At 44.9% G+C, this 12,774-nt stretch overlaps 1 protein-coding gene across 1 annotated transcript in view; it reads left to right on the top strand.

Annotated features, from left to right (window-relative positions):
• ADAMTSL1 (ADAMTS like 1) overlaps positions 1 to 12,774 on the top strand; it is a 392,889-nt gene that overhangs the window by 351,395 nt on the left and 28,720 nt on the right. Inside the window, exon 21 of the mRNA XM_058823311.1 lies at positions 9,427 to 9,554. Within this exon, the coding sequence (XP_058679294.1) occupies positions 9,427 to 9,554 (128 nt within the window). The remainder of the gene's footprint in view (positions 1 to 9,426; positions 9,555 to 12,774) is intronic.

Below are 12,774 nucleotides of genomic sequence, written 5' to 3'. Positions count from 1 at the left end.
TCGTCCATGAGACAACAGTTTTTATTGTGGTGATGGGAGTGTAAAGAAACTCATCAATTCCAGGATCTGTGAGCAGATTTCTATTGCATGTGTTTTACAGGCATATCCCTCCCCCAGTTTCACCCTTGCCACCCACTGTCAATCACAGCCTCAATTAGAGTTTACAAGCAACAACTCCTGAAAGTTGCTGATGAGAACAGTAGATTTTATCTACAGTTCCAGCTAAAAAGAAAACTCAGAGAAAGGAGCAGCAATCTTGAAACACAGTGTGATGAAAACAAGAGTACATAAGCACAAACCCATGGACTGAATTCTTGCTGAAGTAGGTGTATACCAGTGATGCAGCACCCGGTTTCAGGGAGAAAGCTTAGCCAGGCTAGCTCACTTTCTCCCTCGGGGCCGTGCCACCGAGTGCCCACTCCCTGCCCAGTCACCGAGCAGCAAGGGCAGCGGTGCAGCCACAGGGTGGCCGACAGTTCTGACTGTGGGCAGATGGATTGGAGCACTGAGGGGTGAGATAGGGGAACAGGAAGGGTCCTTTGTATGCGTCTCCAAGAAGGCTTTATTCCGAAGGGGACAAAATACCTCTGAAGGGATGCAGTGACAGTAGAACCAAGAACAGTACAATGTTACAACTTATAAAAGGAGGAGGCCTCAGGGGAGCAGACAACACAGTAACAAACATGGGGAGAACAGAGGAGGAGCACAAGGCGGGATCACATCGTCTCAGAACCAATGAGGGATACATGGGGAGAAGAACACTCTCCCAGAACCTATAGGAATCCAGGGATTACATAGATGACACAGAGGGTTCTAGAACGAGAGGTTGGGATTCCACTTAAATGACAAGGCAGAGGGCAGGGCTACAATGATGGACATGGAAGGATCGGGAATTAGGGGTAGGTATTTGCACTGAGAGGCAGGAAAGGGGGCAAACAGCATTGGGCTAAACCAACTGTGAGGGGGTTGCTAGGAACAAACCATTCAAACATACTGAATATATTACAGCAATAACCAAAAGGATTATCACAACAAAGACTCACCGCCACATCTCTCCCTTTGTTTAGTTTTTTTGAGGAGCTGTAGGGAGGAGTGGTAGGCATCAAACTTCGGTCTCTTCCCACCACTGCTGTGATGGGGGAGACCTTTGGTGGATAGAATTTTTTTAGTGATGTTAATGACTGCAGAAAGAAGAAGAACTGAAACAACCCATAAAATAACTTTCACAATTGAGGACATCTACCTGGATATGCCCCAGTTCTTAAACAGGTTTTGGAACCAGTCCCTGGTCTCTTCCTTGATGGTGTGCATCATGTCCTTCATTTTGTTGACTAAGGCATGGATATTCTAGATTTTGTCTGTGATGTTAAAGCAACAGAGTCTTCAAACCCTTTGCAGCTGTGCCTGTGCACTAGAAGAGTCTGAAGTCTATGGCCACACAATTCTGTAGTGTGGCCCACTTGGTAGCTTCCTCATTCTCTAGGAGGTCACTGAGAGCAACTGAGGTCAAGTTGGCCTGTTTCACCCCCCAGCACTCTACGTGGCCCAATTCACCTAGCACTTTTGCTGCTGCTGCCCACAGTAAAAAGGCAGAGATGGCAGCTCTTTTTGGAAGTGACGAATGGACAATTTCGGAGTCGCAATGCTCATCAAATTCTTTAATGCTACATTTTTGGACTGCCAAATGGTTAGATTTAAATTGCCAATTTAAACTTCGTGTTTGGTTTGGCAAAAATAGGGACAGCTGTATGATGGCGCATGGGCCTCATATTAGATGAGAGGGCATTCCCGCCCAGTCCCTTTGCCCACAAATTAAAAAGACACCTTTTGGCAGCTTGAGCAGTAACTGATTTTCACTTGATGAGATATTCAGGTGTATAATGGATTGACACCATTTTGCTGCCTGAAACTCTTTTTTATGGATCTTAACAGAAGTATAAGATTTGGAGTAATAAGGGGGTTTAAAAATGAATTGAACACAATAGGGTGCAACAGAGGAACCAAGGAGTTCAAATTCAGTTGGCTCTTTTTCTAAATTGGGTAACTCAGAAAACCACCTGCACCATAAAACTAAAGAGTCTGTAATAGGAATGTAACATCAATAAACAAGGGGATTATTTTTACTGATTTCATTAGTGAGGGCCTTGAGCTGAGTTGGATCCTGATTAAAGGAAAAGGGAATCCCCACCAGGCACATTGACATTGGGTCGTCCACAGCAGCTATAGACAGACACAGATGGTCTTGTTGAAGTGCATGGGCAAGGGTAACCCAGACGTTGTCCTTCAGCTGTGGGACAATCCATGCATCTGGGGACTGGTCCAGCAGCATCAGGAGCCACAGATGTCTCCACATTTTCATGACCAGAATGGATATTGCGTAAAGAAAAGAAAAATAACATGTGGGAGACTCAACACAAACTTTTAGTAATTATGATATAAAGAAAGCATAAAATTCATAATTCCTCCCCTACTTCCCTGTGCCTTTTATGATTTGAGGCCACTGATATGTCAGTGGGATCGTTGGAAGGGGGTGGGATGGTTGTGTTGCAGTCGTTGCCCCTGGCTGGAATATGGGCTTGACACACTTGCATGGGATCCACCTAAGGCCTGAAAGAGTGGACACGCAAGCATATCCACACCCCCAGGTTATTAATTCAAAAAGCCTTCTGGTCTCACGGATCTCTGGATCTTTTCACCATGACTGGCGACTGCTCTTTGAAAAATAAGATTCTAGCATCTTATTTTGATGGAAATGTCTTGTTACTGGAGGGTTCATGTTCTCAATGGAGCCTTTCAAGAAACTAATGGTGAACAGTGCCTTTGAGATCCTGATATGTGAGTATTTTATCTTAACATCCCCTCTCTGATGTTCTAACATTTTCTTCAGATTCTGATGAGCTCATTCTATTATTGCCTGGCCAGTGGGGGAGTCTGGAATACCCATCTAATGTTGAATCCCCCATTCCAGCAGGAAATCACTGGACACCCTGGAGGTATAGGCCAACCCATTGTCTGTTTTAATTATCCTGGGGATCCCAGGGTGGAGAAGGCTTGCACTAGGTGTTTCTGTGCATCTCCAGCCTTCTTCCCGGTGTGGGCTGAGGCATAGACCGCACCAGAGAAAGTGCCCACCGAAACACATACATCAGTCTTCCAAACTGGGGAACGTGGTTGACGTCTGTCTGCCACACCTTGCAACTTTAGAGTTCTCTCAGGCTCACCCCTGCCCCCATAAATAGTAATGAAGACTCCAGGCAGTTGGGGCATGGGGCCGCAATCGCTCTTACCTAGTCACACCTAAGATGGAACTGATGGACCAGACCAGGCACATTTTGATGGAAATGCTGATGGCTAAGTTTGGCCTGATGGAAGATGTTACTTTGGCCAGCCAGCTGCAATGGGGTGGCCAGGGCGTCAGCTCTTTGATTCTCCTCTGCGATGAAACCAGGGAGATCTCACGTGCATTATGTAAAATGATTGCTGTCTTGGGAGTAAACCAGCTCTATAGGTTTTGAGAGCAACCTAAAAATCACTGCAATCAAGACCTCCCTCAGCACTGCGTGCTCTGCCCTAGATGTATGCCGAATCAGTGACAATATTGATTGGCTCTGTGAATCTTTCAAAGACCCTGATGACTGCGTCCAACTCAGCTGCTTGAGGGGAGCCCTCAACAATCTTAACCTTGGCTTCCCACTGCTGAGTTTGGGGGTCCTTCCAAGTCATTACTGACTTGTGAGAACTCCCAGACGCATTGGTTAAAACTGTCAGGGCCTTAAGAGTCTTACGGCTTTGTTTCTCTTTTGGGACCAAATTAAATTCCGTGTTAAAGAATTTGTGGCCCGGGTTATGGATGGATAATTTTCCAGGGTAGCTATCAAGGATGAATTGTAGATTTTCATTATCTCTTAACAGTTCTTCTAAAGTCTTGTTGGTCAGTTTCCCAGTGGACAGCTTGATAGGTACATGAATATACGCGAAATCACACCCTGCCAACAAACGCATGTGCGCCCTGGCTTTGCTTATCAGCTGGGCCATCAGCTTTAGTGGCCATGTGATGCTCTTGGGCAACTGATGGCCAAGGAACACCCACTCTACGATTAAGAGGAGGTCCTTTTCACCTTTGTCCCACTGAAAAATCAAGCCATACAAGTGTGGCAGCTTCTCCAGGATGATAAAATTTAATGGAAGCTCCAGCCAGCAGCAAAGGGCCTGACAACTTTCCAGTGCCAGTTGGACCTTTCCCAGTGCGTCTTTTGCCTCCTGGGTCAGAAGCCTCGGTGCATACATCTCCTCCCCACCTTTAATAAGTTGAAAAGAGGAGATAGATCTCCCATGATGAGCCCAGCCAGATACTGACCCAGTTCAAAGACCCACACAACTGTTGGAGATCCCTAAGGTCTTGAGCTTGTCGTTGATCACCAGCTTCTGTGGTGTCATCATTTGGTTGGTGATCTCAAGACCAAGATACCTCCAGGGTGGCAGCCTCTTCACTTTTTCTTGTTGAAACTCAAATCCTAACACCAACAAAGCAATAATGTGCCATCAAGAACCTGCGGAAGTATGTTGTCATTGGGAGCACACACTAGCACATCATCCATATAATGGTAGATGATGCACTCCCCTGCTCTGGCACGCAGTGGGGATAGGATTCTGGTGACGTACCACTGGAAGAGGGAAGAGGAGTTCTTCATCCCTTGGGAAAGAATATGCCAGTGGCTAGCGCCTCATGGGAGCCTCTCAGTTGATGGAAGGAACCAGGAACTCCAAACGTGGGGCATTGGCTGGGTGTAGAGAAATTTGAAAGAAACAATTTTTGATATCAGTTACTGCCAGTTTCCAATCTTGCGGGAGCATTGAGGTGGATGGCATCCCTGGTTGGAGAGACCCCATGTCTTTGATGACTTCATTTGTTTTTCTCAGATCGTGAAGGAGGCACCACTGTCCTTCCCCAGCTTTTTGATAATGAATACCGGGGAATTCCAAGGGCTGTTTGTTTCTATGATATTACCTTTTACTTTCAACAAGTTGAGTGAGTGCACTTAGTTTCTGTTTCTCAGCACCCACTGATCTACCCAGACAGGTATATCAGTGAGCCAGTTCAGTTTCTGAGTAGGGCACTCTTCATCAGTGGCCACACTTAAAAAACCTGGGGAGTTGTAGGGATCTCCAGCCTGACTCCCCACTGGTTCATGGCGTGTCTCCCCCACAGAGTGAATTTGGAATTTAACATAAATGGGCATACTTGAGCCAACTGCCCATCAGGTCCCGTAATTAGTACAATGCTCTTAGACTGCTTTGCCAATTAAATTCTCCCTACATCTTGAAACCCACTTGCCACGTCTTGTAGCTCCCAGTGTGACAGCCATTTGTGCGGAGAAATGTCCGTCGCATCCGCCCCTGTGTCCATCATCCCTTGTAGTTGTATAGAATGCCCCCTACTCTTAAGGCTGCACCAAATGAGGGGCTTGTCCTCTCCCACTGCCTTGGTGTAATAAACTGAAAGGTCCAGGTCATCAAACAGCTGTTGAGCCAATGGAATGGCCTGAATGATGACCTGGCCTTTCAGGAAGAGGCAGGGATGGCAGGGATAGACACAACATGCCAGGAGAATGAGATACCCCAGAGTAGGTGGTATAACTCCCGGCTCAATCTCGGTCTCAGGGGGTGTGTGTCTTGAGTCCCTTACAACAAGGTACTTACAACCCCGCCAGTAGACACCTTTGACCCTTTGGCAAATCACGGTGTCCTATCCTGGGTCTACATAGATTTCATGCCAGTACGGTGAAGAAAACATCATAGATTGGGTTAATTCAAGCCGGCTTTGTCTTGTCCTGGGAAGTGAAAAAAACAGAGGGACCATCATTAAGGTTTTCATTAACAACCACCCTGCGCTCTGCGCAAGGCAGTTCCAAGCTCCCACACTAGTTTTTTGGAGGGTTGTTTCCTCCCCTTCCCCCTTGTCCCCTTCCCCTCCTCAGTGGTACTGGAGGAGCATTCCCTAAAAACAGACAGTCCCAAATCCAATGTCCTGGCTGCTTGCAATGGAAGCAGTAATACTTCCTTGGTGGAGTGGCCAGTGGAATGGTGTTCATAACTGCAGCTGTCCTTTCTTTGGTGGTAACACTCTTCTGCTGTTCCGCTGGTCTTGCTTTCTTAGTACACTCTTCCATAATAACATCTGATGAGGGTGGCAGTGTCAAGGGAAGGGCAAGGATGATCTTTCTGCACTCCTCATTGGCATTTTCCATGACCACTTCCAGGATGATTTTCTCTTGAATTTCTGGTTTGGCCACGTTCCGCTCAACAACCGCCCTGACCCCATCTACAAAATCTAGAAAGGTCTCATCAACCCATTGTTTCAAAGATATAAAACTGGGCAAGGGCTCTCTTGTTGGCATAATTTGGAATGCCTTTTGAGCAGCTTCCTTTATATTGTCAAGGACAATTTTAGGGATTTTTTCAGTTTGCTTCCAATCCAGTGCCCAGTTACCCTCTCAGACTAGATGACTTATTGTGATGAGATTGTCATCTAAATTAGTTGCCGTTTCAGTGTTGTCCCAAAGCTGAGGGAGGAGGTCAAGCAAGCAGTCCCTTCCAGGCCTTGAGACACAGCTGATACTCAGATGGTGTGAGCAGGCTGGAAAATATTTTTTTAGATCACCCGGAACTAAGGTGTTTGCCAATAACATTGTTCTTAAGGGGCCCTTGAAATATTCACTGTGCCGGCCAACCCCCTTCTGAGTCTTGTACAATTCTATGATGTTCTGGTAGGAGAAAGGCACCAACTTGGGATGCCTCTCGCTACCGCCGTCAGTTAGTGGGGGGGCGAAGATGACATCACGGTCATTGTTCCACCCTCCGTTTCCCACTGCCTCACCCACAGCCCCCACATCACTGTAAGAACCAGAAGGATAAGCATGGGAAACTGGAAGTGGGTGGAGCTGGCAATGGAACCTGGAGCCAGAGCCAGGACTACTTTGGGTGGAGCAACTGAAGGCAGTGGAAATTGGGGATGGAACTTCTGGAGGAGGAGCACTGGGAGGACCCATGGGTGGAGCCAAATTGATTGACACCAAGGAATGGAAGGAGTCAGGAACATAGGAGGGGTTTGGGGACAGGAAGGGGCAGGGTTAAGGGGATGGGACGGGGAAAAAGGGATTGTGAGGAGAAGAAACACAAGTGAGGGGCCACTTCATGTGGTGACAGCCATCTTGTGTTCCTTTTTCAGCATTCAGGAAGGTGTCATCTTGGAGATAAACCAGGGAATTTATAACTGGGGAAGAGGGTGAGGTTACAGGGACTGGGAAAGGATCCCTGACAGTGGAGCCAACACTGTCAGGGCACAGATACTGAGGAGGCTTTGGGGAGCCAGGGAGACAATCCATGACCTGGCTGCCCTGTGCCTTCTCTGGGCGGTTTGCTCCCCCCAGTCTACTCAATATGGAACAAGGGGGATGAGGAACAGGGGATGAGGAACAAGGGGTCTTGGAGTGAACTGGGGATGATATATTTGTTTGTTTCTCCACTTTCCTTCCAAAATCTTTTGTAATTGGTTGCATTTTAATGAAAAGATGAAAAAATTCATCCCCCAGTGAGTCGCCCTCTTTAGTTTTTATTGTGAGCTTGGCTCCCACTCCATTCCAAAATGCGACCATCTTAACATCTTGGGGGGTCACATTCGGAAAATGGAAAAACAACCATCTTACAAATCTCTTCAATTGACTCTTAAAAAACACCATTCCCCCACTCTCCAAGGAACTCACAACTTGGAAATAAACTTCCTGCTGTGGGGTTGACATTCTGGCACCCATACTGCCAACACAACTTTTTCCTCCAAACTTCTATGGCTAAAAGGAGCAAACTAAAGAAAAAGGGTCCAAGGAGTCATCAAGGGTGGGATGCTAATGCAATGCACCACACTTCCCCTAACCTGGGAATGCACCCACACCCAGCCCATGAGCACCCAGCTGGGTCTGTCCCAGCTGCCGGGATACTGACCAATCTGATGATCTTCGGAAAGAAAGACGTAAGGAATGGTCCTCACCCAGGAAGGGGTCCTCCTTATGTCCACCACAACGCGTAGAAGGTTGTCCCTTCCTCCCCTGAGAGCCACAGCGACCAGAAAGCAGGCGAGCTGCTCAGGGGTTCTGATGATCCAACAAGCTTTACAACCCCGACACCTCGGGTCAGAGGGACAGCTCTTGCTGGGGTCTGGGCACGAGAGGGAAGGCTGCACGTTGGGTGCCAGGCAGACACAGCACCCGGTTTCAGGGAGAAAGCTTAGCCAGGCTAGCTCACTTTCTCCCTCGGGGCCGTGCCACCGAGTGCCCACTCCCTGCCCAGTCACCGAGCAGCAAGGGCAGCGGTGCAGCCACAGGGTGGCCGACAGTTCTGACTGTGGGCAGATGGATTGGAGCACCGAGGGGTGAGATAGGGGAACAGGAAGGGTCCTTTGTATGCGTCTCCAAGAAGGCTTTATTCCGAAGGGGACAAAATACCTCTGAAGGGATGCAGTGACAGTAGAACCAAGAACAGTACAATGTTACAACTTATAAAAGGAGGAGGCCTCAGGGGAGCAGACAACACAGTAACAAACATGGGGAGAACAGAGGAGGAGCACAAGGCGGGATCACATCGTCTCAGAACCAATGAGGGATACATGGGGAGAAGAACACTCTCCCAGAACCTATAGGAATCCAGGGATTACATAGATGACACAGAGGGTTCTAGAACGAGAGGTTGGGATTCCACTTAAATGACAAGGCAGAGGGCAGGGCTACAATGATGGACATGGAAGGATCGGGAATTAGGGGTAGGTATTTGCACTGAGAGGCAGGAAAGGGGACAAACAGCATTGGGCTAAACCAACTGTGAGGGGGTTGCTCGGAACAAACCATTCAAACATACTGAATATATTACAGCAATAACCAAAAGGATTATCACAACAAAGACGCACCACCACATACCAGGACCTTATGAGTTATATCGCTGCAAAACCAGACAGTGAAAAGAAGCAGTTCATAAGAGCACTAAGACCATATTAATTCTGTTTAACCATAGGCAGTACGCTGAGCTCATGGTAGGCTGCTCTTACTGGAGAGGAAACAAACGATGGGTTCAGCCCAAGGAGGAGCTGAGAACTCCTCTCTATCTTCACTGATTATTAGAGTCTGATTACTAAGCAGTCTTTCTTTAATACACATATCAGCAGTAGAGGAACTGAGAATGAGACTAAAATTTATTTTAAGTAATCACAACTTACAGTCTCAATGTAAGAATTTAAATTTCTTCATAGATTTTTAAATTGAACCCAAAGGCCTGATCTATGAAAAATACTACCTAAACCTAAAAATTCCCAGTATATATGTTCATGTTCACATGGACTAAGAGACTATTACATATTTATTTCTTTCTGCTTTATGCCAGGTTGCTCCTTCAGCCTGATGACTCCCTGCAGATTCTGGCGCCTGTGGAAGCTGATGTGGGTTTCTATGCTTGCAATGCATCCAATGCCCTGGGATCTGACTCTGTCTCCATTGCTGTCACACTAGCAGGTAATAGTTTAACCTCTGTGATTGCAGGATTGTCTATGTTACTTGTGTGAATCTGGACAGTTGTTTGTGGGGGAACAGATGGCTGCTAAAGCTATGTAACATGCATCAACAGAAGTACACTGGTGAAAACACAGGGTGTGAGATCTGCAAAAACCCAAGGCTTTCATAAATAGTTTGTGAAGTTTACATGTCTCTGCAAGACATCAATGCTTTTTCTTACTTGCATCTGACATGCTCTTGAAACAGTATCCTGGTTATTTGCAGCCTGTAGGGGCAGTGCAGTCCAAGCCTGCCAACTTCTGTGCTTCATTTTAAACATAACACTGATCTCTTCAGTATAACAGATGGATTGCAGGAGTTACTCAGGTGTACATTAGACAAGCAAGAAAACTTCTGGAGCTGAATCTTGTACAGGATCAAACACTGTATTGTCCTCAATCACAAGCGTGGCTGACACTATTTCAATTGTAGCAAATAGAGGTTCTCAAAAAATTAGATTCCATGTTTTTATTCCTCTAGTAGCAGATTCTAAAGCAGACTAAATATCCTGTGCTGGTTTAGAATTCAATTCTAAAGAAAACTCATTCAGATAAAAGCCGGTGGCAAAGGGAGTCAGAAGTGTGAATCCAGCTTCTTCGGGGTTCCCGGGCAGACATGGTTGGCAGGCTCACCTCCACATGAGGACTAGCAGAAGGGTGGAGCAGCAAACATGAATGAAGAGCTGTTAAGATACAGGAACAGAAGAGACAATGACAGCTATTGATTGTGACAGGGCAAAGAGGTTTTACAGAAGGAGGATCCCCTTTATCACCAAGGCAAAAGTAAACATGCTAAGAATACTGAAAGGCTTATTAATTTTGCAGACTTATCCATTTCACTGCTTCAGCATTGAAAATGATTGGAGGCTTCCAATGCATAGGCGGCAACCATCAGCTGCCATTGTGTTCATGTATTACTAGAGGAAGGAATAGCTGTTGATAAGCTTTAATTAAAAAAAAATTACACCAAACACAGAGAAGATTTCAGTTGAGAGAAGCATAAAGAAAATGTAATAAGGCAACAGTGGATCGCAGTGAAGCTTAGAAAATCAGTAAATCAACTAGAAAGAGACTTTGTTTTGTCCTTTAGCAGAACGGGTGACTCTTCCAGAGCAAAAAGAAAAATCTGCATCAGAGCTACAAATTACCAGTAGGCAAAACTGAAGAGACTGATCCTTTTTACACTACTACTATCAGAAATAACTTTGCTGAACTCCAGGCAGCAAGGTAGTAGTGCTGCTGTTAGGGTAGTGTCATATTTTAGAAGAAGCAGCTCACACTAAAACTACTATGCTGCACCAGCATGAAGCTGAGCATGAGATTAAAAAATCATCAGTCAAAACCGCTGTTCTGTCCACATTGTTTAGTGAGTGTAAAAGCCATAGTTTTTGTCCATGTTGTGGCAATATTTTTGTATAACACTGTAAAACTAAAGTGTTAGGTCTGTGTGTCACACAGGAAGACTTTAGCTTTTTAATTATAATTAATTATCAAAGCTATTATTTAAACATTTAGGTGAACTAACATTCATGCTTCCCAGACTCAAGCAAAACTCCTCTTAGGAACTGGTATACTTTTGCATCTCACATCTAAGGTAAAAAACTGGACATCCTATAAAATGAGACCATAAATATCAAAGTGAAATACTGATCAGTTTTTGGAACAAAGTAACAATCTTTTTACCATAATGGATGTATTTTCTCCAAAAAACATGGAAAGCTGAGATCATCTTAGAGGAACCAAGAGTGGGGATGAAAGCTTATTTCATTAAAGAATTTTCTGATTCATTTAACACATGCATGGAAAAAAAAGACAGTGGAATATGCTCCTTTTTTGTTTTCACAATGGTTTCCTACTTGTTAATGGGTTGAACAGCTAAAAGATTTTTAGTCTTGTGGCGGGGTTATGGAAATCAATCAGGAAAATAAAAGGCTGATGGATAGCTGAAGAATTTGTCTTTTATTTAGACTTTACCAAAAGAATCAAAACTTTTGGAGGTATTCAAACAATAAAATATAGTCTTTTACTTAGCTATTCTTGGGTATTAAAATAATCAAACTAAAAAAATGTGAAGTAGAAAAAAAAACCAAACTGATATGACAGGAATTACAGATGAATGTTGTCTTTTAAAAGTTCTGGAAATATAGCTATATGGAGAGATTTATATTTAAGACTGACTTAAATTTTCAGAACTCTCCATGAGCTCAATGAAATCAAATTATTTTTCTCAGATCCATCTTTTCTTCATTGGTCAGTGCCAAATTAACATACAAATAAAGCTAGTGATAGACATTAGCCTGAAAATGCAGCTTTTGGAGTCACATAAGGATATCTGGTTTTGTATCTGACCACTTATTTCAAATGGGGAGAAAAAAGGTGTTTATAGATTTTTGGAAAATTATGTGTTTGAAAATGCAACACTGAGTCAAAACCATCGAAGTCTCATGTGATTTAAAGCAGTTCTGTTATCTTCTGCTATTCTGGCAATATCCTGACTGCAGAGCACTTTCTCTGAGACAGGGGAGCACCTTAATTCAGCTCTTGTCAGCTCTGCTGCATTAGTGCTCTCTCTCAAAGCTAAGCTTGGGTACCCCTGACCTGTTCTGTGAGCATCCCTTTACAGTAGCCCTACAAAAGGATATGCAGAAGGTTTCTTGAGCCACTGATGGTGGATAACTTAATAAGTAATCCCACAAAGACACAACAGCAGTGAAACACGTTGACTTGCTATCACCAATGTTGAAAGTACACTTTATTGTGGGCAAAACCGTAGCTGTATTAGAGATAAACCCCTTCCCATCAGATAACCTGTTTTGTTTTATCTGAAACGTGTAGTAACAGTGTATAACATTAATTCAGTTTTTATTCCTCATCTTCTTCTGCTGGCCATTATGAGAAATGGTTTTCCCCACCCTGGTGTTTCCCCTGTTGTTTAAGGAAACCATGATCAATGTGTAGAAACAGCTTGCATGTTACTCTAGACTTTCTCTGCTGTGCTTGTAGCCGTCACTCAGGCTCCTGGGGTTGGTCTTTACCAAGGGGGGGCGGTGCACTGCGGCGCCAGGCAAGCATCTCACTGCAGCTCCAGCTGTGCTGGTGTTAATTGATTCAGCTGGTTCTCCTGCATGTCATTATGGCTTCAATGCTATTCTGCCTCTGCTTCAAGCATGCCTTTTCTTTTT

Source organism: Ammospiza caudacuta, chromosome Z, assembly GCF_027887145.1.
Source record: "Ammospiza caudacuta isolate bAmmCau1 chromosome Z, bAmmCau1.pri, whole genome shotgun sequence".
Classification (NCBI taxonomy): Eukaryota; Metazoa; Chordata; class Aves; order Passeriformes; family Passerellidae; genus Ammospiza; species Ammospiza caudacuta.
Note: the sequence above shows the minus strand (reverse complement) of the source record. Positions and strands in the feature narration are given on the sequence as shown.